We start from the raw sequence: 27,200 nt of genomic DNA, 5'->3' as shown, positions 1-27,200 counted from the left end.
GTGTTTTCTTAACTAAGCTTAAAAATTCTGTTTCTCTTGAGGCTTAGTGTACAATTTATTAAATAAGTAGAATTAATAAATAAAAATTGCAATTGTTTTATTACCAGATAAAGATAAACCAGGGCCTATCACAGATTCACAGTGCAGTCATGAACGTAGGTCATGTGCAGTCAAAATGCAACAAGTCAAATCTAAATTTCACAGATTACTATCTACCCATTCAACAGATCGCATTCACAGATTATGAATGCTGCTAGATATCAGGGTTTAAACTCAATTTTTATTTAAGTTAATAAATTATATTATGAACTCAAATCTGAAAAACTCCCTGTCTCGAGTGTGTTTTCAAGTTAAAATTCGATGTATCAGCAAATCTAATTATTTTCTCAGGTCTGTACAGGCTATTTGCATTCTCATGGCTCCAAAATTATTCAGCAAAATTTGTCGTTTCTAGCTTTAAGAGTTTAGCTGCAGGCTCATCATGGTGAAGTTATAACCCTACATTTTGAAGAAAAAGAATAGGCCTAGATGGCCCAGTACTGAACTATAGTTCAATGAATAAGAATAATTGTAACCAAACAATTTAAACAAGCTACTATTGCTGAGCCTCTGTAGCTATTACTAAAAATTTTCGTTCCCTTTTAGTTGCGAACTTTCAATTTTTAAGTACCAGTTTCAAAGAGGAAACCGAAGAAGTGTATTCTTCCCGAACGATATACTATTACAGAATTTCCGTGAATTCCAGAATTACAGAATAACTAATTTGCATTCCTTTCTTGAAGTAACCCTATATTAATTTGTAGAGGCCTTTTCCATAAAAGAAAAAGAAGAAGTGTTTTCTTACCGATTTAAACGAACTGCTAATATAGAATTTCTGTGGCTACACCAAATTGCGTTCCCTATTTAAAGTAACGCACAATTAATTTTAATACCCTATTTGAAAGAAGAAAAGAAGAAGTGTATTTTTACCGAACAATTTAAACGGACTGTATATATAGAATTCCTGCAGCAATAAAAACAAATTTTCATTCCCTTTTTGAAGTAATATCCAACTAATTTTTAGGGCTTCATTTCAAAGAAGAAAAAGAAGAAGTGTATTCTTAACGACTGATTTAAATAAACTGCTAATACAGAATTTATAAAAGAAGAAAAGTATTCTTAACGACTGATTTAAACAAACTGCTAATACAGAATGTATGTGGTTATAATTAAAAAAGTTGTCTTCCCTATTTAAAGTAACGCACAGCTAATTTTAGGGGCCCATTTCAAAGAAGAAAAGAAGAAGCGTATATTTAGCGAACGATTTAAACGGACTGCATATATAGAATTCCTGCAGCAACAATAAAAAATTTTCATTCCCTTTGTGAAGTAGTATACTATTAATTTTTAGGGGTTTATTTCAAAGAAGAAAAAGAAGAAGTGTATTCTTAACGACTGATTTAAATAAACTGCTAATACAGAATTTATGTGGTTATAATTACAAAGTTGTGTTTCCTATTTAAAGTAATGCACAACTAATTTTAGGAAAAGAAGAAAAAGAAGAAGTGTATTCTTAACGACTGATTTAAACAAACTGCTAATATAAAATTTCTGTGGTTATAATTACAAAGTTCTGTTCCCTATTTAAAGTAACACACTATTAAATTTTAGAGGACTATTTCAAAGGAGAAAAAGAAGAAGTGTATTCTTAACGACTGATTTAAACAAACTGCTAATATAAAATTTCTGTGGTTATAATTACAAGGTTCTTTTCCCTATTTAAAGTAACACACTATTAAATTTTAGAGGCCTATTTCAAAGAAGAAAAAGAAGAAGTGCATATTTACCGACGATTTAAACGGACTGCATATATAGAATTCCTGCAGCAACAATAACAAATTTTCATTCCCTTTTTGAAGCAGTATACTATTAATTTTTAGGGGTTAATTTCAAAGAAGAAAAAGAAGAAGTGTATTCTTAACGACTGATTTAAATAAACTACTAATACAGAATTTATGCGGTTATAATTACAAAGTTGTGTTTCCTATTTAAAGTAACGCACAACTAATTTTAGAAAAAGAAGAAAAAGAAGAAGTGTATTCTTAACGACTGATTTAAACAAACTGCTAATATAAAATTTTTGTGGTTATAATTACAAAGTTCTGTTCCCTATTAAAAGTAACACACTATTAAATTTTAGAGGTCTATTTCAAAGAAGAAAAAGAAGAAGTGTATTCTTAACAAATGATTTAAACAAATTGCTAATATAAAATTTTGGTGGTTATAATTAAAAAGTTGTGTTTCCATTTAAAGTAACATACTATTAAATTTTAGAGGCCTATTTCAAAGAAGAAAAAGAAGAAGTGTATTCTTAACGACTGATCGAAACAAACTGCTAATATGAAATTTCTGTGGTTACAATTACAAAGTTCTGTTCCCTATTTAAAGTAACACACTATTAAATTTTAGAGGCCTTTTTCAAAGAAGAAAAAGAAAAAGTGTATTCTTAACGACTGATTTATACAAACTGCTGATATAAAATTTCTGTGGTTATAATTACAAAGTTGTGTTCCCTATTTAAAGTAACCTACTATTAAATTTTAGAGGCCTATTTCAAAGAAGAAAAAGAAGAAGTGTATTTTTACCGAACGACTTAAACGAACTGCTAATATAGAGTTTCTGTGGATATAATTAAAAAGTTAAGTTCCCTATTTAAAGTAACACACTATCAAATTTTAGAGGCCTATTTCAAGGAAGAAAAAGAAGAAGTATTTTCTTAACGACTGATTTAAACAATCTGCTAATACATAATTTCTGTGGCTATAATTATTAAGTTGTGTTCCCTATTTAAAGTAACGCACAACTATATTATTCTTAACGACTGATTTAAATAAACTGATAATACAGAATTTATGTGGTTATAACTACAAAGTTGTGTTTCCTATTTAAAGTAACGCACAACTAATTTTAGGGGCCCATTTCAAAGAAGAAAAGAAGAAGTGTATATTTACCGAACGATTTAAATGGACTGCATATATAGAATTCCTGTAGCAATAATAACAAATTTTCATTCCCTTTTTGAAGTAGCATACAATTAATTTTTAGGAGTTTATTTCAAAGAAGAAAAAGAAGAAGTGTATTCTTAACGACTGATTTAAATAAACTGCTAATATAGAATTTATGTGGTTATAATTACAAAGTTGTGTTCCCTAGTTAAAGTAACACACTATTAAATTTTATAGGCCTATTTCAAAGAAGAAAAAGAAGAAGAGTTTTCTTAACGACTGATTTAAACAAACTGCTAATACATAATTTCTGTGGCTACAATTATTAAGTTGTGTTCCCTATTTAAAGTAACGCACAACTATATTATTCTTAACGACTGATTTAAATAAACTGATAATACAGAATTTATGTGGTTATAACTACAAAGTTGTGTTTCCTATTTAAAATAACGCACAACTAATTTTAGGGGCCCATTTCAAAGAAGAAAAGAAGAAGTGTATATTTACCGAACGATTTAAACGGACTGCATATATAGAATTCCTGTAGCAATAATAACAAATTTTCATTCCCTTTTTGAAGTAGCATACACTTAATTTTTAGGGGTTTATTTCAAAGAAGAAAAAGAAGAAGTGTATTCTTAACGACTGATTTAAATAAACTGCTGATATAGAATTTCTGTGGCTATAATTACAAAGTTGTGTTCCCTATTTAAAGTAACGCACAACTAATTTTAGGAGCCCATTTCAAAGAACCGAACGATTTAAACGGACTGCTTATTTAGAATTTCTGCAGCAATAACTACAAATTTCATTCCCTTTTTGAAATAGTATACTATTAATTTTTAGGGATTTATTTCAAAGAAGAAAAAGAAGAAAAGTATTCTTAAAGGCTGATTTAAACAAACTGCTAATATAGAATTTCTGTGGCTATACAGTTGCGTTCCCTATTTAAAGTAACACACTATTAAACTTTAGGGGCCTATTTCAAAGAAGAAAAAGAAGAAGTGCATTCTTACCGACCGATTTAAACGAACTGCTAATATAGAATTTCTGTAGCTATAATTACAAATTTCTGTTCCCTTTTTGAAATGGCAAACCTTTAATTTTCGAGGTGCGCTCAAAGTAACTAAGGCGACCAGACTACTTGAAAATAGACGCTCAACAATACACACTTCATCACTACCTGTAAAAGAGAGAAATAGCAAGTAAGCGAGGTCAAACCCGGCATTTTCACCAGGAGAACAGAGCAAGATTTTCACAAGAGTTTTAGGCAGTATTTGTACCAAGGTCTAACTCTTGGAGGAGCTATAAAAAGACTCTTATAAAGGGGAGGAAAATTGTGGATCAACCGAAAAAGCAGTATGGTTGGCAAAGTGCTTCCGCGGCCCCCCCCCCCAATACTCTGGGGATTCCCTAATTTCGCAAGAAAAACTGGGTTCAGAGAAAGATCTTCCGGAAAATTAACAATAAAGAAAATTCAATATTTTATTTTGTACTAATGTTCATTTATTTACAAATGTCAATGTTTGCAGTGATTTTGGAGGACCTAACTCTCTTTGAAGATATTCAGAGACAGTGGAAGTAGTGTCTGGGCATCTATTTTTGGAGGGGACGGGGTCCTAATAACCAGAGTCGAAGAGGAAGAGGGAGTTTCGAAAATGGAAAAACAAAAATGTATTGCAAACTTTTATATTATATTAATGACCATTGACCATATGTTTAGACAAAGAATGTTTTTTAGGCTCTCAGATACAGCAAAAATATTTCATTAGATATCATTTTATTAGGCTCAGTTATTAGCTATTTTTGCACAAGATAAAAAGGGTTTATAATGTATTTTGGGGGAAAAAAATCGAATTATTTCCAGAACAAAATAAGGTGCATGAAAACAGATTGAACCTAAAGATTAAGAAGACTAGGCACAAGAGGGTGGACTACAAAATTCATTTATTGAAAAAGTGATACATTATTATATATGTATATAATGGTAGGTAAAAGGTATAGGTAAAGGTATGTTTTATATGTATAATGCTAAAAGGTATTTTATACTACATATATACTATATATGTAGTATAAAATACCTTCTACCATTATACATATAACATATACCTTTACCTATAACTTTTACCTACCATTATATACATATAAAATACCTTTAATATTTTATTATAATAATAGCAATTGTATTTGATTGGGCCAGCAGATTAGGGATACCGAGTAAAAGGGGTGGATAATAAATCTTACTTGACACCTTGTGCATTACTACATCCAAGCAATGTTCAAGTCATAATATGTAACCTATAAAGGGTGCATTTCTTTTTAAGGGCACAGTTTTGACAAGTACTAAAATAAAGTGAAACAACTTGGAAAGAAGCCAGCAAACCTAGAGGGATATAGTAGCTGACATTTAGAAAATTAATTTAAGAAAAAAACTTTCTAGTGAGAGGTATTTTCTGTTTAATATATCACATGGACAAAGAATTTAGGAGGGGGAAGCAATAAAAAACAGTTTGGGATTGTGGCCCCAAGAGTCCCCCCATGTATATTTCTACACATAAACTCCGATTTTTTTATAGCTCTTTTAACAAGAAATCCCGACACAAGAAGCAGGAAAAGGTTAGTAATTACAATAACAAATCGGTTCCCAACTAAGTATTGACCTGATTCAGAAATGACAGGGGAATCGAGTGATATAGTTTTTACTTACGTTTACATTTATATAATACATTGATATAAATCTATTGTATACTTAAATAAATGTCTCAACCACCAAGTTGCCTCAATGCAGCCTCAATAACATTTTTCTTTGTTTCCTTTTTATCCTCGATTTATTCAATATATGAGTGTAGTATTGCGCTAGATAATACTTCGTTGTGTGTTATATTTGTTAACAACCTTTCATAAACAGGCTCTTGAGCCATTGTAAATGAGAATTTATTGACTAATTATAATAAGTTTGTTCACAAGAAAATGCCTTTTGGTGGAATCAGCCAATTAATTCTACATATTCATTATTAAAAATAAAATAAATTAACCTATAATGATAAGAAAGGTCCAAATATTTTGGCTTCACATCTGGAAGCTTTTATCAAAAGAAAAAAAAATATACTAGAAAAAGTAAACTAAACAAAACATACAAATAAAAGGAAAAAAACATAAACAAAAAAAACTCAAATCTTAGTAATATTAAATCAAAAAAACAAGTTTTTTTAACTGAAAGTAAGGAGCAAAATTAAAACTTAAAACGAACAGAAATTACTTCGTATATGAAAGGGGCTGCTTCCTCACCAACGCCCCGCTCTTTACGCTAAAGTTTGTCTCTTTCTCTCAACCCTTCTTTTTAAAACAGTAAAAATTTTAGCGTAAAGAGCGGGGCGATGGTGAGGAAGCAGCCCCTTTCATATACGAAGTAATTTCTGTTCGTTTTTAATTTCTGAACGTTTTTCAATCAATGCATGTTTTGATTTTGGCTCTCCGCAGAGGAATAATTAAAACGAAATTTGCATTTTTTTTTTTTTTTTTTTTTTTTTTTGCTAAATGGCTTTCTCATAATTTTGATCGAATGATTTTTGAGAAAAAAGAGCGGGAGAGGAAGCCTAGTTGCCCTCTGATTTTTTGGTTAATTAAGATAAAGGCAACTAGAACTTTAAATTTTTTACGAATCTTTTTTTTAGTAAAAGATATATGTAACTTATAAATTAGCTTACGTAAAGAAGTTCTGTATTCTCATGTTTTTATTACACATATGAGGGGGTTCGCCCCCTCGTCAGTACCTCACTCTTTACAGTAAAGCTAAAATTTTGTCCCAATTCATTAAGAACGACCCCTGAGTCACAAAAGCCGTAGAATAAATAGTTGAAATTACTAAAAATACTTTAGCGTAAAGAGCGGGGTATTAGGAGGAGGTGAGCCCCTCATATGGGTAATAATTTCTGTTCGCTTTAAGTTTTAATGCTGCTCTTTACTTCCAGCTGAAAAAAAACTTTTTCGTATTTATTTTTTCATTGTTTTTTTTAATAATGCTAGTAAATCCTGCGCTCCCTTCATGGAATTTTTCTTCCACCATGACAAATTCATCGATGGAAAGTTCCCCCAGCCTATCCCACTATTCTCAGCCCCTCCCCCAACCAAAAAATCCTACTGAAAACGCCTGCACACTTCCCAATAACCATTACTATATGTAAGCACTGGTCAAAATTTGTAACTTGCAGCCCCTCCCATGGGGACTGTGGGGGAGTAAGTCATCCCCAAAGACATAGTTATAAGGTTTTTCGACTACGCTGAATAAAATGGCTATCTCAGAATTTTGATCCGTTGACTTTGGGAAAATAATTAGCGTGGGAGGGGGCCCAGGTGCCCTCCAATTTTTTTGGTCACTTAAAAAGGGCACTAGAACTTTTCATTTCCGTTAGAATGAGCCCTCTCGCAACATTCTAGGACAACTGGGTCGATACGATCACCCCTGGGAAAAAAAAACAAAAAAAAAAAAACAAACAAATAAACACGCATCTGTGATCTGCCTTCTGGCAAAAAATAGAAAATTCCACATTTTTGTAGATAGGAGCTTGAAACTTCTACAGTAGGGTTCTCTGAGACGCTGAATCTGATGGTTTGATTTTCGTGATGGTGTGATTCTATGACTTTTAGGGGGTGTTTTCCCCTATTTTCTAAAATAACGCAAATTTTCTCAGGCTCGTAACTTTTGATGGGTAAGACTAAACTTGATGAAACTTACATATTTAAAATCAGCATTAAAATGCAATTCTTTTGATGTAGCTATTGGTATCAAAATTCCATTTTTTAGAGTTGTGATTACAATTGAGCCGGGTCGCTCCTTACTACAGTTCGTTACCACAAACTGTTTGATCCAATATTACCACTCTTCCTTACTGCACTATTTTGGATTTATTTTGTTTAGTTTTCTTGCTGATTGCAGTCAAGAGCAGTTTTCATATTGGATACTATTAAGATGTGAGTTTTGTTTTTCGTTTATGTTTTTGTTTTATTTTTTTTAAACAAATTATATAATTATTATTGAGTAGAACTGGCTACTATTAATTTATGTCTTTGCTTCTCTTGTTCATTTGCAGGAAATGTTTGACCACAGCAAAACAGAAACTATCTGTACAAGAAAATCTTGTAACTGAAAATTTTTACTCTTCTTACTGGCTTAAAATTTCACTCGGGAGAACCAAACAGCTGGAATTTAAGTGTTTGCCCAGGCTTAAAATTGCACAGAGCAGGTTTTAAAACCGAGTGGATTTAAAAACGCAGGATTATTTGTCACTCAAGAAACAAAGAAAAAACTGAATAGGTGACGAAAATACACAACTGACATAAATCAGTGAAATTGAAGCACAGTTTATACTATAGAACTGGGCAAGTTCAAGAGTAGGGGGGAGGGAATAATATAAAAAAATATTTAAAAACTTGTATGTGATTTTCCAAAATATTCATGAAAGTTTTAATTTTTTGAGGGGAGTGGCTGCTGAGGTCCCAATCCCCTTTCTCCCTGCGTACATCCTTGCAGAGAATTATAGCAAAATAATCTCTTTTGTCTGACATGTGAATCATTACTTTCACTTAGAATTCTAAAAAGAAATTTTTGTTCAGGTGAGGGGGGGGGGGCAGTTTTTTCGAATGGGGAGTTGCAACAAGACTTCAAAAACGCATCAAAATTTGTCAATACGCAATTTTGTTACCTTTTTATGAGCTAAATAAAATGGGGAGAGGGAGGTCAAACCTGGTAACCCCCTGGATATGACCTTGTATGACATCCCCCACTTTACTTGTAACCCCTTTCTTTTCAGATTAAAAACCAAAAGTTTGTGATTTGCTTGGATTCTGAGATGAGTCTATGTTTCCAGTTGGTAAATACTGTTTGCAAGTGAGGTTTACTGTCTGTTTTTCTTCTTTTTTCTCTCTTTTTTTGGTGAATCTGGCTCAAACTATCCATTGACAAGTGTTATAATACCAAGAATCCAATGTCATAATATACATTGACAAGTGTTACAAAAAGAGAAGAAAACTCACCACTGTCAAAAATACAATCAATTTTATCAGTGGCACTCAAGGAGTATAGCTTATATCCAGTTGGGGTCCCAACAGCAAGTGACCTAAACATGAAAAAGAAATTAGAAAAAAGAGATAAAACAATAAAAAAAAAGTATGGCTCATATATAAAGTATGGTCATATAAAAAGCCATATATAAAATTCATTCATTTTTAGGCAAGTATTTGAGTTGTAATTCAAAACTTAACTTGTCTAACTTTAAAAAACATAAAGGAGAAAATTAACTCAAAACTTCAAAAAGAAACTACACAACACTTAAACGGGGACAATTCTTTGTATAAGCAGACACAGTTCATTACATTGGATATAATCAACTAGCAAAGAATCCTACATTTTATAGTAATTCATAGTAATACTACATCACTGGCAACTATAACTAAATAATACATACAATAGTAATAGTACTTTAAATTAGAAAATTGACAAATTGGAGAAAAAAAAAATATATATATATATAATTTGATAGCAAATAATAATGTGCATAAGACTATATATAAAGTTGCCCAAACAGAAAGAAAACAATGACTGACAAGGAAAGAAGCTAAAAATCAAAAAAGATCATTCAAATTTGGATTAGGCATAAATTGTTGCTAATTCAGGCAGCTCTATGCCTGCATTAACAATTTGTCCTACAACTCTAATCTTATTTTAGGAGAGATTTGTTCCAGAGGGCAACTTTGTGTCTCCAATTCTACATGCTGATCATCCTTTTTCAAACAAGGTTTAACATACCTTTCTGCTAAAAAAATGATGGAAGGAGGGATAGAGAGCCAAAGTAATCAATTAAGGCATCTAGCTTCTTTGACACCAAAGCCAGATGTAGTGCAAGGCGTATTCACCCTCTGGAAAATCCTCCTCCCCATGGAAAACTCTCCTTAGGAGAATCCCCCAAGCAAAAAATTCCCTGTGCATGTAAAACTGAGCATGTAAAACAGAGAGATAATAAAAACAGAGAAAGAAAAATCTTTGGAATACTTCTACTTGTATTCCAGAATATAGAAAGATTACAAGGTTTAGAATATCCTACAGTATTTATTCTTAAATTTTTTATTCTTTTTTTGTATTTTTGGGAGTTGAGTATCACAGTATGATAAAATAAAGGTTAAAGAAAATAATTTAAAAATATGAAGTTATTTAGGCAACTCTATGCCTGCATTAAGAATTTGTCCTACATTTTTATCAATTATTCGTAATTTTTTTGTATTATTAATTATTATTATTATTATATATAATATTATTATATTATAATTTTATATTATATATTATGTAATAATATATATATATATATATATATATATATATATATATATATATATATATATATATATATATATATATATATATAATATGTATTATTTAATAGTAAATTTTTGATTCTTTTTTTTTGTATTTTCGGGAGTTGAGTGCTACAGTAGGATCAAATAAAGGTCAAAGAAAATAATTTAAAAATATGAAGTTATTCTTAACTGTAGAAGATTTACCCTATGATGGAAGATATGACTGTGGGACATCTGCTGCACCACTTGCTAGCAGAGATACACTAATGTTCTATTTGATTACCTTGTGGCAAGACATATGCTGGACCTTGGACACACTTCCTGGTAAACTAACAGATGTTTTGATTACTTCTTTAGTTAGATGATGAATATACTATTCAAAATGCCTTTTTATGGCTTTTCTAAAAATAATAGTTGCTTCCTTTACAAATTCTATTTTGAGCCCTTAAAGTAATTCTTTTTTGTTATTGCTTGTCAGAAGAAAATAATTATTAAATTCAGCTCTGCTCTCAGTTGGCTAAAGTGGAAATTTGTTGTAGCTATTGTATTAATAATATTCACCTTACCATACCAAAAATCCCAAAACTACTTTAAAGCTACCATAAATACTTGCTTATCTTATTTCTGAGGGTGCATTGCTTCACTTTACCCCCCCCCCCCCCAAAAAAAAAGAGCAATGTATGGCCCACTATGAATATTCCCACTATATTTTGTAATACTGCAACCCTTGTCTTCCTGCTCATTAACATGGGTCCACTGTAAAACAATATGGACAAAAAGAATCTTGCTATTGTAAAATAATGCGAGAATATACACAGTGGGTTATAAACTGGTATATTAGAGGGGGGAGGGGTAGTGTGAAGCAATGCAGTTTTAGGAATGAGGTGACAGCAGAAGTAGCCCAAGTATTTCTATTTGATTTAAAGTAAGTGTCAGAATTTTTGGTCACCATTTTCTACAAGAAAATAATAAGGAATAAGGTTTCATCTTTAATAGCTCAAAATGGAACTTGCAAAGGAAGAGATTAGTAGGATATAAAGAAGCCACTGGAAAGAACATAAAATGCATAGAGTATTGCATTTACCTACCTAGCAGAGTAATCAAAACACAACTGTAAATTTGCTTACTTCCCTTGCTCCTTTGCCTTTACTTTTAAATAAGTTTACAAACTGCCTTTAATTCTGAATCAGGGACAGATAAATGGATTGAAAAATAGCAAGTACTTTTAAATTTATCCTTGTTAATTGCTTACCTTCTCTTTTTTTATTTATAGCCTATATAATGACTAGCCAGTAAAGAAATGGCATATCACATTTCTGGTGAATATTAATTGATAATATCAATATAATACTTACTTATAACCTGCAAAATATAATAATAAGACTGTGGAGTAAACAAAAAGAAAAAAAAAACCATAACCATACAGTTCTAATACAACATAAATAAATTAAATCATTTCAAAAAATGACCAAAGAGGGACAAAAGCACCAATCATTTGCTGAGTTTAAAACATAGATCTGTAGATATTTGTTAGTTGTGAGGGTGAATCAACAATGTCAAATTTAGAAATAATTATACAGTTTCAGCACCACCAAGGCCTAATTTGCTGGTTCAAAGCAAAGACCATCACTTGAGATGTGTTTCAACCCTTTTTCCCTACTAATTACTATCTTTTCATAGATAGTTAAACTGGAATCTCAAGGGGGCATTTTAGAGAAGTGCTAATAATCTCTGAAAACTACTATCTCTATTAATCTCTGAAGGTAGGTACTTCAAAATACCTTCCCATGACATATTACAGGCCATCAGGCCATTTAGCCTGTAGACCCATCACCAAAAGCTTCATTTCCCCAACCTAACCCCTTTCCAAGATAGCCAAAAGTTGCTAAAGTAGAATTTTACTGGAGCATTGGCTAGATTGAACTTGTGATTATTTTGACAAGTTGGGGTAAAATTCTGGTTAATTGACTTCTTGCTATCTTGGATAGGGTTTAGGTTAGGAAAATGAAACTTTCAGGGATGGGTCTACAGGCTAAAGTATGTCCTGGGAAGGTTTTTTGAAGTACATACCTCCACTCCTTCTCCCTCTAGGGGCCCCTGAAATTTGCCTATGTGACAGGTCTATACCTATTGAAATTTTGACAAAACAACATTTTACTTTAATTTTCAGTTACTAATTACTTTTTCTCTGCCTTTAGTTCTAAAAATGCAATTCCTGTTATTTGAGTAGAATTTTGAGCCATATGAATGTTTTTTTTTCAAAATTTAGGAAATGTATTTGCATATCTTTAAAACCTTATAAAATGGAATTGAGCAAAGTTATGAACCTGAAAATAATTTTGTTGTACTTCAAATAAGCAGAAGATTTATCTTGTAAGGTTTCACTTTTATAACACACATACTTTTAAAGGTCATCAAAGGTCAGGGCCCTCTAGAGGGAGAAGGAGTGGAGGCAGTTGCTTCAAAATACCTTCCCGGGACATACTTTAGTCTGTAGCCTAGATTCATCCCTGAAAGTTTCATTTTCCTAACCTAAACCCTTTCTGTGATAGCAAGAAGTCAATTAACTAGAATTTTACCCAAGTTTGATTCTAGTGGGTTATAAAAGGTACACACTGAGCGTTCTGTTCAACCTTTACCAAAGACAGCAAATTAAAGTGCAAATTTACCAAAAACCCTTTACAAGCCACTAATTGACTACATTTTATGTTCTAACTTACGTGCAGTCCTGATTGAAGGTCGCAAAATGTATTCCAGATAGTGGGTCTCCACCCACACTAGCTAGGTTCATAATGAAAGGGTATTTTCCTTTGTTAATAAATTCAAGTACGACGCAAAATCAAAACTTCTGCTTAAAATAATTCCTCTGTTTCTAAAATATCGCAAGGTGTGTCCATATCTATGTTCTTTCCAGTTTCTGGCTTTATCTAGAAGAATGGGTGCTATAAGCTTTAAACTTAGTTAGCTGTAATTAAACTGCAGCACAGAGAAAGGTACATTCTGCACTTTCATTTTACATACTTTATCTATACTTTAATGTCAGACTCTTTTCTGTGAAATGCACGCAAGCAGCGTCCACAGCGTCTACGTTCTTTCCAGTTTTCGGCCGTATCTTAAAGACACAGCGTGTTCAGACTAAAGTACCACTCGATCGCCGCCGCTACACGTATCCGTTCAAGTGTAAAAACGTGTTTTTTTTCCGAAAATGTTTGTTTTTATAAAATAGGTTCCAAAGATGCAAATACAAAGGATAATACACTTTTTAATGATAGTGTTTTAGAAGTTTCATGGCAATACATATTTGCTCGCTCAAAAATAATTGTCAGCATGATTTTGATCTGTCACCACATCCCTCTCCCTGCCCGAAAGAAAAAGAGGTAGTGGCACCCTTGCCTAAAATTCCCAGCGCACAAGACAAATTTGAATTTTGCTTCTTGACCGATTTCCCCCTCCTTTAGAAAGCCTGGATCTAGCCCTTGGGGTTTGTCCAGCTAAAACGACTGCAATATGCATAGAAATAAAGTGTTGCCAACATTTGGAAACCTGAGGATTAGGCTTGAAAAGACTCCATCTGATTCCATGCAAACCAACTGGTTTTGCCGTTACTTTGACGTCATTTTTTTTTAAAGTCACATTAACAATATTTGAAGAATTCAGGAAATCCAGGTCAAAAATAATTTCTTAAATTCCGTAAATCCTGACTCCTTAGTAATAACGGGGTGCTTGAAAAAAGTAATTTAAGTCTTGATTAAGTTTTTTATTACTAAAGTAATTACGACAAAATCTAAGCCTGAAGTTAAAAGAGTTCAATGTCAATTCAAGTATCAGTCTTCTTCATTTTCATCACTCTCATCGCTTTTGTTTTCTTCTGATTTTTCTTGGGTATCAACCTTCTGCTTTTTTGGATCCTTTGCTTTTTGTTTTTTCTTCAATCTTTTTTGTCTTTTCTTAGCAGTTTTTTCTTCCAACGCCTTCTTCTTCTCTTCAATTTGCCTTTGGAATTCTTCATCTTTCAATTCCTACGAATGAAAAGGGATTAGAAGACTGATCTGGAAAAAGTTTTCTTGGTAAGGGGCTTGAACTTCTTGAAAGGTACTAGATTTCTAGAAAGACACTTTACTACACAGAAATGTTGATACTGTTTTAATAAAAATGATAATAATTTATTTATACCCCCCCTGAACACGAAAATGGACACTAGAGGAGAAAACAAAAAGAAAAGAAACCAAGCACAGGAGACACACATATACAAAAAATAAGGGCAACAACTATTTAAGGACAGAAATGACAGTCTCACTCAGCAAAAACACAAACTAAAAAAGAAAAAAAATTACTAATAATACAAAACATACAAAATACTTTAATTTGGCCTTCACGAACTAACAACAAGAACGAAAACACGAACCAAAAGAAAAATAATTTCACTCATAAACAAACAAATTACTTTAACTTGGCCTAATATAACTCAGAGGAAAGTCAGCTGTTTTACCAGACCGCTTACAAGATCTAGTCGATAGCTCATCCATCTTTTTTACAAATTTCGAAAACTCCGTACCGCCTAGAAACACAACTATTTCTAGTCCAAATAGGAAACTGATTCTAAAAGTGAGTCTAAAGCTTTGTTTTTGTTGAATTAGAAAAAATAATTAGAACAATGAAGTAGAACTAGTGATTTGCTGAAAACTGAGCTTATTTAAGTTTTAAGAGAATTTAAAGTGAATACTAAAAGTGGCATGTCCAGTAAAAGACGATTGAGAGTCTTATTAATCAATCCTGTTTTCTGCAGGCTAGTCAAGGATTTTAACACTCCGAAAAGAATGTCCTGTTTTTTGGAGATTTTGCGTTTTCAGTAAAATTTTTATTCCGAAGAAAAAAATGAATATCGTAGGGCTATAGTATGAGGTACTAGATGTATGATCACTTTATCTGGTGATAGTGGGTCTGAAGCCCAAAAAAAGGGTCTACAGGCTGGAATTCTCAAAATTTTACAGGGAAGGCAGGGCGTCCTTTTAAATTTTCTGCTACTTATACCTTCAGTAAAGATGCCAAACTTAAAAGGACTGGCAAGGACATCAAGCTTGTATCAAGAAGCTGCTCAGGGGAGTTAAAAAAAACCCTCTTTAGATAACGAGCCCCTTGTTTCTCCTTTAGAAACTAAAGCTTGAAAGACTCCACATAATCTATGAATCAATAGTATTAGCTAGTTCCAATCCAATCAAGCTCAAAACAAAATTTTAAACTTTCAAATGTTCTAGTCCATGCAATTCACCATGCACCTTTTATGGATTTTTATAGGGTGAACTCTATTTAAAGTCAAAATCACATTCCTAGATGCCAATAATTCTTACATTATATTATTTAGTGTTTTTATATTTAGTTCTAAAATGAAACGTATAATATTAAAATTTTGTGATCAGTGAATCCTTAATTTCTGCATATTTTCCAATGTATCAGAAAAACTAAAGTAGATTGAAAGACTCCATATAATTTATAAATTAATAGAATAATTCCTAATTACAATCCGATCAAGCTCAAAACGAAATTTTGAATTTTCAAATATTCTAGTGTTTTTTTGTTTGTTTTTTTTTACATAATATTTACATAAATATTAGTATTTTTATATTTAGTTCTAAAATGAAACGTATAATATTAGGGATTTGTCTCTAGTGAACCTAAATTTCTGTATATTTTCTTTTGTATCAGAAAAAGTAAAGTAGATTGGTTTTACTTTGAATAGCTGGAAAGGGTGATATCTTTATTATAATTTTATTGTGACTACCCTTGGCTGTTGTCTTTCATTCTGTCCTTTCCTTGGATGGGATTGCTAGTACTATTCCAGCAAGATTAGGATCAAGCTATTATTACTAATTTACTGTTACTAACTTATTAATGACTATTACAGTAAGGTTGCAATCAAGCAATTACTAAGATGTAATTATTATTACTTATTATTACATTATTACATTATTATAGTAATTATTATTACATATTACTAAGATGTTTTCCAGTGACCAAGCTAATGGTAATCAAATTTATCTAGTTTCTCGAAAGATTTTAGGTTTGCAATCCATATTGTCACAGTTAATCATCTTCGATTGTGGATGATAAACCGAGCTAATTTGTTACAATATGCTTTCCAATAGTAATAAATAGAGTAGAATATTACTGGCTGAATTATGTTACTCTTATTCTGAATCTTTGATTTTATTTCGTTTTGTTTTTGGCCCTGTTCTTACCTTTAAAGCCCCGTGTTAATTGGTGTAACAAAGGTTATAGGAGTTATACACATTAGGAAGCTTAAAACAAAACACAAAGCACAAATTCCGTTTCATTATAATTCATGCATAGGACAATTAGAAGAAAATACTCCTCTCTCTTCTTTATTAGTCTCCCTACTTGTAAATATAAGTTTGTTAATATAAGTAGTTTGATCTTATTTTGACTGGCTGGAAAGGGGAGGAGTACTTTTACAACAATTCTATTGCGACTACCCCTTTACTATTTCTTTTCATTTCCTCCATTTGTTGGCTGGTATTTCTGTTACTATTCCAGTAAGATTTTAATCAAGCTACTATTACTAGTTTACTATTACATATCACTATTACTAATTACTTACTGATTACTAAGTAACTAATTACTATTCCAGCAAGATTGTTACCAAATGATTACTAAGGTGTTTCCCAGTGACCATACAAATGGTATTCAAGGGTGTGCATGTTCTTGATGGAGATTTTAGGCTTGAAATCTGTGTTATCACTGTTATAGATATAGTAAAAAATTATCGGCTAAATTATGTTAATCTTGTCCTGAATCTCTGATTTGATTTCTTTATGTGATTTGACCTGTTTTTGTATCTATAGCATAGTGCTAGTTGGTGCAACAAGGGTTATAAAAGTTATACCAATTAGATAACTTCAAATCAATCACAGAGTACAGATTTGGCTCCAACATAATCTTTTTAAAGTGATTATATCCACTTCCCTGAAAATTCCAACTTCCCACTTCCAACTGAAAATAGACAACTGATAGATATAAGACGATCACGCTTTCCTCTGCTTCTAAACAAATAGTCATGCCGAGTATGGACCCGTGTGTTGCTTCAAACTAGATGAATTAAGGAAACTATGGTTGCATTCTACTTTGACGTTACTAGTCCTATTCGCCCTTTAATACTGTAATAATACTTCAATGTTTACTAGGTGCGGTAAGCTTGGGTTTCCCATATAAATCTTGAATTGTTTACACGGTGCCAGGAGTATTAACATTGAAACTGCTGTACAATACCCGAAATGGTATGAGGTAATCCCAACCAAAAAGAAGCAGGGGCCCGTTTTAAGAACCTGGCCAAGCTAATGCTCCAAGGACCACTTAGTGGCAAAGCTGCAACTATGCAATTTGCAAGCTTACTTAAGTGGATTGCCCTTCACCCTTGGAGACAATGAAAAAAATAATGTAGAGGCCTATATGGAGAAACTCAACAGCTATTTCAAACCATGAGTCAACACAGTGTTCTAGAAATGTTTTTTTCCACAAAACAGATAAAAAAAGAAGGGGGCTCTACTAATCAATACACTAAAGGGCTCTAGTTTCTCGTTCAAGACTGTGAAAATGATGTTACTATTAGAGATGAGACGGTAGGTGATAGGCTAGTTTGTGGTATAAAATTACCAAAGATGATGTCTCATCTTAGTCTTACTCAAGCAGTTTCTATAGATCGAAAAGATGTGGAAATCCAGGTTCAGCTGAAGACAATGAGCCCCCCATCTTGCCATGATATAACCTTAAAACAAGAGGTTGATTCAATCCAGAAATGAAAAAGGTCAAATACAAGCAAAACCATTTCAAGCAAAAAACAGAAGTGAGGAATGCTATTTTTGTGGAAGAGAATTTGCACCATTACACAAAAGTTATGCAAAAGTAAAAGCATGCAACAACTTTGAAAAACCCAATCATTTCGCTAGGATGTGTAAAAGTGCAAAGAAAAGACTAAATACCATCTTCAAGTCCCAACATCCAGACCCTTCATAAAGTAAAAAACTTTTTATATACACCATAAACGTATTTTCATCAAGCAAATATACATTCACAAAGATAACTATCAACAATCAACAGCAGAATGAATTGAAAATTGATACTGGGGCTTAAGCCAACAAATACTGCCGAAACATCTGTTGACGAAATAACGACCAATCCAGAGCCGCATCCCACAGCTCAAATCCTAACGGCCTTCTGTAGGTAGAGGATTCCAGTTCCAGAAAGATGCTACCTGATCTGTTTCCACGGCAATGGAAGTACCAAGTCCGAGTGTTTCTTCATTGTTCAAGATGCTCCTTCTACAATCCTAGGACTTGAAACAAGCAAATGCTTGAATCTTGTCAACCTCATCCCTGAAATAAATGAAATCAATACATCAATGCTGAAATATTTTGAAGAGTTAAAGGATCTATTCTTAGGAATTGGATTGGAAGGAGGGAGCATAATTACTCTGAAGGAGGGTGCTCCACCAAAAGGAAAGTTCCAGCTAGGCCGATCCGAATGTCGTTCAAACAGCAGTTTAGAGGAGATTTGGATCAAATGGAAAGCATGGAAATTATAGCGAAGGTGATCCAAACAATAGAATAAGTCACCGTAATTGTTGTAGCAGATAAGGCAAACAAGTTGCTCAGAGCCTGTATCAACACTCATGACCTGAATAAATCAATAAAGAGACCATTACCCTGTGCCAAAATTTGAATCAGCCATTTCAAAAACACTCAGGTGCAATATATTCCACTAAACTAGATACATGTCATAGCTATCGGTCACTGGTGCTGATTTAAAAACATTCAATACGCCATTTGGGCGTTACAAATTTAAGAAAATTCCCTTTGGACTGATCACCCAGGACAAATTACAACACAGAATGGAGGAAACATTTTCAGGCTTCACTGACTTGTCCGTTATTGCTGATTACGTAATCATTTCAGGCAAAACCCTTGAAGAGCATGATCAGAATGAACGAACAGCCCTTCAGACTTTTGTATTAAAGCATGAACATCAGAAGGCTCTTGAAACCATCAAGAACTCACTTTTCCAGTCATTATCATTTATTGATCCAGAAAACAATGAAGTGGAAATACAGTTAGATTCCTCAAAGTCTGGTCTCGGAGGGATGAGCCTCTGCTCAAAAATTAAATTGGAACTTATGTCCTTAAAACGATGATCCTACTACCTATCAGTGGTGAGAAGTTACTCGAAATAAGAAACAATGCCACGTCTGACCAAAGCCTTATAGCGCTGTTACAGAATATCAAAAAGGCTAACAAAAGAGTCGAGACCAGGTTCCTTCGAAAGTAATCAGTTTTTGGCATGTTTACCATGAACTTTCCATTCTTAATTCAGTCATCCTTAAAGACAATAGACTGCTGATACCCACTAGCCTGCGAAATGATATCCTGAGAAACCGATATGCTTCACACTTAGGAATGGACAAAACGAAGCTAAGAGTCAAATCAGTTGTATACTGGCCTAGGATGACTAAGGATATAAAGAACTTTTCCAAAACAACACCGCTTGTGTCAAGTCTACAAAATCAAGCCAAAAAGAACCCCTAAACCTGCATGAAATACCCAGCATTCCAGCTTACCATGGACAGATATTGGCCTCGACGTGTTTTACAAACAGGGCACATAGTACCTCCTCACCGTGGAATATTACAGTTGCGTTCTTATATCGATAAGCTTGGAAGCAAATTGTATGCACGCCAGATCATTAACAAACAGTAACAGCACTTCAGCTTGCACTCCTTGAATATAGGAACACTCCAGTGATGGTTATGCCTCACCAGTTCTACTTTTTATTGATAGAGATCTACGTACTTAAGAAGCCGCTATATCCAACAAGCTAAAAGATATTACGACAAGCATGCCAAAGAGCTCCCACCTCTAGCAATCGGTAAACTTATCAATGCCCTACCGAATAAGAGGACATGACAGCCTGGTGTAATCACAAAACCTGACACTAACCCCAGTTCCTAATTAGTATAGATAGCAGATGGCAATCTTTATAGGTGGAACCGCTGCCACCTTTGCATCAACATTACACTACCAGCATTCAACCGCCCAGTCTGACTAAGTAACCATACCCCACCTATAGCAATCGGTCAACTTATTAATGCCCAACCGAATAAAAGGGCACGGCAGCCTGGTGTAATCACAGATCCTAACACCAACCCCAGTTCCTAATTAGCATAGACAGCAGATGGTAATCTTTAAAGGCGGAGCCACTGCCATCTTTGCATCAACACTACACTACCAGAATCCCACCGCCCAGTCTGACCAAGCAACCATTCCGCAAGACAGTACCAGCGGTAAGCCACCAGCATCCAACCAACCAGAATCTGATGAAAAAAAACATGCCCCAATAGAACCTGTCAAACGACGTGTATAACCTACATATTGCAGCAATACATTAGCCGGTGTACCCAATCATCTCTGAATAGAAGCTTATTCCAATCCCGAGAATGTACAAAAGTCTCAGTAGCACAGACAGTTCCAGTAACTATACTACCAGATATGGAAGAGTTGTAGGCCCATGTAAGTGATTGAATCTCTAGTTCAAAAGAAAAAGCATCGTAATAGGATTGAAAATGCATTGCCTTAACGTAAAGTAAATGTGACGAAACAGAATGCTTAAGTGGCAAATTATAAGTACTGCCTTATTACAAATGTAATTTGACAAACAGAATACCTACCGTAAGTGACCATTTATTAAGTGGCGATTGTGTTATTGTTACTTTTTTATATTCACTGCAATAGGGAAAGAGAGAAGATGTAATAATCTTCCTATATTTTAAGGGTGCTATGAACTTCGATTTCCAATATAAATCTGAATATAAACCAATATAATTGGATAAAAATCCAAGATAAAATCCAGTATTGATCAAAATTAAGGCACTGCAATGGCACCAATTCACTAGAATGTCGGACGGGGGGGGGGGGGGGAGGGCAAATATATTTTCCAAAATCCGCAGGGTGTAATCTTTTTTCACTTTTTTAAAAAGAAAACACAAAAAAGGCAACTTTCAAGGAAAATACCAAAAAAATATTATAAGAATATACAAAGGAGGGGGGAGGGACAAATTTCCCTCCTGCTTCCTTCCCAAATTGCGACCCCTGGTTTCTTTTTACCATTTCAGGTTTCCTTGTTTTCTTTTACATTTACCTCATAAGTGTAAAAATCATCACCTTATCTCTGTCCGTTACCTATTTAATTCAATTCTGCTTTGGCTATTTAATTCAATTTTTGATAGATCTTAAAGAAATTAAATAATAAAAGCAAGTTTTTTTTAACTGCAAGAAAGGAGCGAAATTGAACTTAAAACTAAACCTAGAGTTGTGAGAAAGAGTCAAACTTTAGCGTAAAGAGCGGGGCGTTGAGGAGGGGACACGACAGAGCCTTTTATCTGGCCAAATAAAAGATTAACAACCTGCAGTATTTGTGTTTCAGTGTAAGAATGGTTTAACTCCTCATGTTTTTAAGAGTTTTTACCATTATTAATAGTGAACTGCATAATTATGAAACTAGGCAAAGTGATAATATAATTGTTGATTTGCGTCGTGGCACCAGGTCTTCATTTCCAATGCAACACCTGGGTCCATCTGTATGGATTGAGCTATCATTGAACATTAAGGCGGTGGAACACGCACCTCAGTTTAAAAAGAATTTAAAGATTATTTTTTGGGGGGAAATTTGCTGAATTTTATTACGGCTAGTAGGTTGGGTAGGGGAGGAAGAGGAGCTGGAAAGGTGAGGGGGCTGGGAAGGTAACGGTGGGTAGGGGCTAAGGTGGGGCTGGGAGGGCAGGGTGTTGGGAGTAGAGTATTGAAGAGTGATGGAAACTGGATTCGTTATTATTATTTTTCTTTTGTATTTTATTTATCTATTAACTTGGTTATTTATTTATCTGTTTTTTCATAGATATATATATATATATATATATATATATATATATATATATATATATATATATATATATATATATATATAGGTTATAGTTTATTTATTTTGGGTTAATTTATAATAATTTAATTAAATAGTTGAGGTTAAAGTAAATAGTCGAGTTAATAGGCAAGTAGTCACGTGGACTTTCGCACGACCGCAAACCTTCACAGATTTTCTCCAGCGCGAAAATATTATTTAATTTATTTATTTGTTTGTGAGTGTGGATTAATAAACTTATAACTTATAACATGAAACTTTTGTAGAAAAAAAGATAGATGGCGTTAGTTTCAGGTATTTAATTTTAATTGTCACCAATTAGAGTCTCGCCTTGCGTTCCATAGGCAACTGGAATTATTGAATTATGTTCAAGAACACTTATTGAAACCTATAACACTGAATTATTTGCTTATTGTGCTTCAGATTCAATAAGCTGTAAATCATTCTTCTAAACAAAAATTATCGGTTTATTTATATTTATCTACCAGTAAGTTAGCAGCATTTTTTGTATGTTTCAAGGGTTATATCAATTTGAGAAGATTTTTATCTTTTACTTTCTTTTCAAGAAATTCATTCTGATGCTCAAATCGCGATCAGTAAAGCAAAATGATTACGCTTACTAAATAAGTTATTGAAAATAATGCAATAAGCTCTGTTGAACACGGAGTTACTTACTGTTGCCGAATCTTCGCTTTTAGAGTTCTAAGCTCAACTCTAAGCCTTTGTGCTATAAAGCGGAGAAATGCTTCATAAACAACTTAAAAACTAAGTAAAGCCTTTTTTTTTACAGATTCATCCTACCAAATTGCTGTTTGAAAATATTCACTTGAATAATATTTTTTTGAAATTAATTATCTACCAAAAATAACTATCGCGGCAATTAAAGTGTGAACATGTTAATTCTCTTTTGTCCAATTAAAAATTGCCTATATATTTAGATCCCTTTTAATTGAATTTGGACATTAAGTAAAAAAGACAGTTTTATTAAAGAAAATAAATATTTCAGATGCAGGTAAAAGGGGGAAAACATTTACTGTGGTAACAAACTGTAAATAAGGAACGACTCGGCCGAATAGCAACCGAAACTAAAACACAAAATTCTGATAACAATTGACAAGAGAATTGGCTCTTTATGCTGGTTCAATGTATGTAATATTCATTAACTTTAATGTTGTTCATTAAAATCTAAGAGCCTCAGAAAATTTACCTGATTTTTGAAAAAAGAGGAAGATATCCCTGACTAAGTCAAGTGATCTTAATAAAAATTACTCCACCAAATTCAAAATACTAGAGAACAATACTGTAGATTTTTTAACATTCTATCCGCAATAATGTGGAATTTTCTATTGTCTTTCAGGAGAAAGATCACAGATTACTGTTTTTTTTTTTTTTTCTTTTCCCAGAAGTGATCTTACCGAACCCAATGGTCCTAGAAAATAGAAAGAGGGTTCACTCAAACGGAGAATAAAATTCCTAGTGGCTTTTTTAAGAGAACTAAAGATTATAGGGCAACTAACCCCAACCAACGCTCTTTTTTCCCTACACCTGATAACATTTTTGAGATGGCCATTTGATCCAGCATAGTTGAAAGGTTCAATAACTATACCTTTAGGGATGACAAGAACCCCATAGCCCCTTGGGAAAGGGCCGTAAGTTACACAATTTTCCCATTATTCACATTTATTATTTGTTATTGGGAAAATATAGAGTTTTTCGGGGGGAGGGAATTTTTTGCGAGGGGGTTCAATAGCAGAATTTTTCGTGAAAAAGAAAGTTTCCATCGGGAATTATGCACAGAAGAGGGCTAGAGAAGAGGATTTTCTGATATGATGTAAAAGAACGGTCAGAAATTGAATAAAAAACAATTCTCAATTGAAATTAAAGCGCAATATTAATAATTTAAATGAACAGAAGTAATTACTAAAATGAGCGGGGCTAACCCTTCCCTGACCCTCGCTCTTTACGCTAAAGTTTGAATTTTGTCACAATTCTTTAAGAAAAATGCTCAAACACAAGTGACATTGAATTTGAAAGAGAAGTATTGTTAAAGAACTTCATGAGTTTAGTAGCGTAAAGAGCAAGGGCCGAGGAAGGGGTATCAGATTCTGAACATAGTTTAAGCTATTTTCTTTGTAGAATTGTATAGTATGGTTCGGGAGCAAGGGCCCCCTGAACGACGGAGGATGATTTGTTACATGCTTTTTAGAGAAATTGTAAGTGAATTGTTTTGGGTAGCTGTCTGACTGACCGTATTCCAAACAGTGAGCTGTACGAAAAATGAACTTCTATTCCGCTTTCTATGGTTGTAATGAGAGAAATGTTTAGATGGCTGGCTAGGACACGTTTTGGGGAGGAAGGATGAAGATCGTCCATGTACCGCCAACCAACTAGGGTCAAACAAAGAGCAACTAGTTCCCCAATTGGGTATGAGGAGGTCGTAAGGAAGGATTTAAGGGAAATTAAAACTTCTTGGGGGAGTGTAAAGAGAGAGGCTTTGAATAGATTGAGATAGAGGAGGACCGTGCGTAGCTATGTAGGTCTCAGGTGGCTTGGTACCACAGCGAGTTGTCATTAGTAATAGTAGCAGCAGTTGAAGCACCAAGGACACCAAAATAGAAACATTTTTGCCCCTGGACTAGTCTTAGATCATTAGAATATTTGAAAACCATTAGATCATCAGAAAATTTTGGTTGTGTTTCAATATTATAAAATTTTTAAGGCAATACCATATTTTCCTCAGTGTTGCCACGTTGAAGCGTTAGAATATAAAAAATGCGAAAAGATTGGTTAAGTTTGATAAGGCTTTTCAGTTTTAAAATTTCAAACACAAGCAATATGTTAGTTCCCAAAGACAACTAGACTATTAAAGGAAAATTAAACCTTATCAAGCTGTTTTGTATAGCTAATTTATAAGACGCATACATTTAATTTGCATCTACATTTTCTAGCTGATTTTTCACCCATATTTCTTTTTTGTGGCAATTTGGTGACAGGATACTAGCCAAAACTGAATATTTGCATATAGGTATGGTATGGTGTGTGTGTGTGTTGGTATGTGTGTGGTGTGTGCGATGTGTGTTGTGTGTTCGGTGTGTGTGGTGTGTGTGGTATGTGTGGTGTGTGTTGGTGTGTGCAGAGTGTGTGTGTGCTTCTAAGTAGCCGAATCAAACGATCAGACTTAATTTTCAATTTCTGTGGTACTTTAAGTGATAATAAATTCTGGCAAATTTGATGCTAATCCAGCACATGAAAAAAAGAAATACCACAGCTTGCGCAACCAATACAACGTTAGCTGCTTACGCAACTAAAATACCACATATTTATAATCAACCAAATTACGAAATATTTTAATTTGACACAAAGTGTCAAAATTTACATCAAAGAAGTCTCTCCAGCAATGGAAACTGATTTGTATTTTCCACTGTGAAAAAATTTCTTGCGATTTTAATTTTGAATTTTCCAAATTTGGAAATGATTTCTCAAAACAACGGAAACGGAAGATCAGAGGAGTTTCTTGGGAGGAAAAGGAGAGGTAAAAACTCAAAAAGCTCATTTTCAGGCTACATTTAGTATCTGTTAGGCTTGGTTTCGTTGAAAAAAAAATCTGAAATGATTATTCTCTCTCCCCCAAATTCAATGCCTGTAGCATATATTTAGCAAAAAAATGGGATTTTCCATAAAGATTTTCACCTTAAGGAAGTTCTAGATCTCAGTCCCCAGGCCCTTTCCATGTCCATTTCTACTTTTTCTTCTGAACGTAGAAGGCAATCACTGGACTTAGAAGCCGCATCCATCCAATAAAACTGGGAAGTAGAAGAGTGAAACTATTCTTCGGAAAATTAAATGACATTATAAAATTATTGAGATTTCATTTACGTGTTCTTTAGACGTTTTTGTTTCATCTTCTGCTTCTTCCCTTTTCCATATTATAATTGACAGCAACTACCGAGAATTTGGAGGCAATGGGCTTTTGCCGCTTGACCCTCAATCTAGTTTAGTGAGTTCACCGTTAATAATAATAACAATAATAATAATATAAATAATAACAACAATATTAATAACATCCACCAGAATTAGAAAACTATTTAGCAATAAAAACTTTGCTTTTTTAGAAGGAACAAATTTAAAAAGCCACAAATAAGTTTTTCAAAGAAAAGTAAAGAACTCCATTAAAGCGAAAACGAGCTAAAATAAAATCAAATAATCTACCAAACGTAAGACTACCAAAAATCAGCATCAACAAATAAATGAAACCCAAAACGAACAAAAATTACAATAAATAACTGAGTTAAACTCAAAACGAGCAGAAATTAACATGAGTAGGGCTCACAACCCCTTTGCTTTCCCAAGGACCGAGCATGATCTGTACTTTACTGAAAAAAAAATCTTTAAATGTTTTCACTTTTGTAACTTCAATAAATGAAAAATTATTAAAAATTTCAGTAATACATATCTGTATATGTATATTAAACTGACAATGCAAATTAATTTGTATTTTTTTCAGTAAAGTGCAAGTTTGTTCTGGCCTTAAAAAGGCATAGGGGTTGTGAACTTAAAATAACCAAAAATAAATAATGCAATATGCCAACACCGCTCTTTACTTAGGCAGCGCTAGTGCGCTGCCTATGGTGACAGGTATCTAACTATCACGTGATATAAGAGACAACTCATTGCAATTTTTGAAGCAAATTTTCCTCTTCTTCAAAATTCAATCAAAAAGGTACAACTTCAGGTGAAACCTTTTGATACATCCTCTAGTTACATCCCCCATAGACACTTCTCTTGATTAAGCCATAGCCGAAATTCCATTTCTAATCCCACCAGAATCCATCCTTACCCAAATTCACCGTTATAAGAAAGGCAGCTCCAGAGCTATTAGACTTCAGC

General features: G+C 33.4%; 2 protein-coding genes across 3 annotated transcripts in view; both read right to left on the bottom strand.

Annotated features, from left to right (window-relative positions):
• LOC136025820 (WD repeat domain phosphoinositide-interacting protein 2-like) overlaps positions 1–13,212 on the bottom strand; it is a 50,585-nt gene extending 37,373 nt beyond the window's left edge. The window contains exons 1-3 of one of the 2 annotated variants that reach the window (XM_065701811.1): positions 13,055–13,212; positions 9,018–9,100; positions 4,001–4,167 (exon numbers count right to left, since the gene is read on the bottom strand). In XM_065701811.1, coding sequence (XP_065557883.1) covers positions 4,001–4,167; positions 9,018–9,100; positions 13,055–13,125 — 321 coding nt within the window. In that variant the 5' untranslated portion in view covers positions 13,126–13,212. The remainder of the gene's footprint in view (positions 1–4,000; positions 4,168–9,017; positions 9,101–13,054) is intronic. The other variant, XM_065701812.1, reaches the window with a different exon arrangement.
• Positions 13,213–14,076: 864 nt separating this feature from the next.
• LOC136025826 (PRKR-interacting protein 1 homolog) overlaps positions 14,077–27,200 on the bottom strand; it is a 150,531-nt gene continuing 137,407 nt past the window's right edge. The window contains exon 4 of the mRNA XM_065701821.1: positions 14,077–14,353. Coding sequence (XP_065557893.1) covers positions 14,159–14,353 — 195 coding nt within the window. The 3' untranslated portion in view covers positions 14,077–14,158. The remainder of the gene's footprint in view (positions 14,354–27,200) is intronic.

Source organism: Artemia franciscana, chromosome 4, assembly GCF_032884065.1.
Source record: "Artemia franciscana chromosome 4, ASM3288406v1, whole genome shotgun sequence".
NCBI classification, from domain to species: domain Eukaryota; kingdom Metazoa; phylum Arthropoda; class Branchiopoda; order Anostraca; family Artemiidae; genus Artemia; species Artemia franciscana.
Note: the sequence above shows the minus strand (reverse complement) of the source record. Positions and strands in the feature narration are given on the sequence as shown.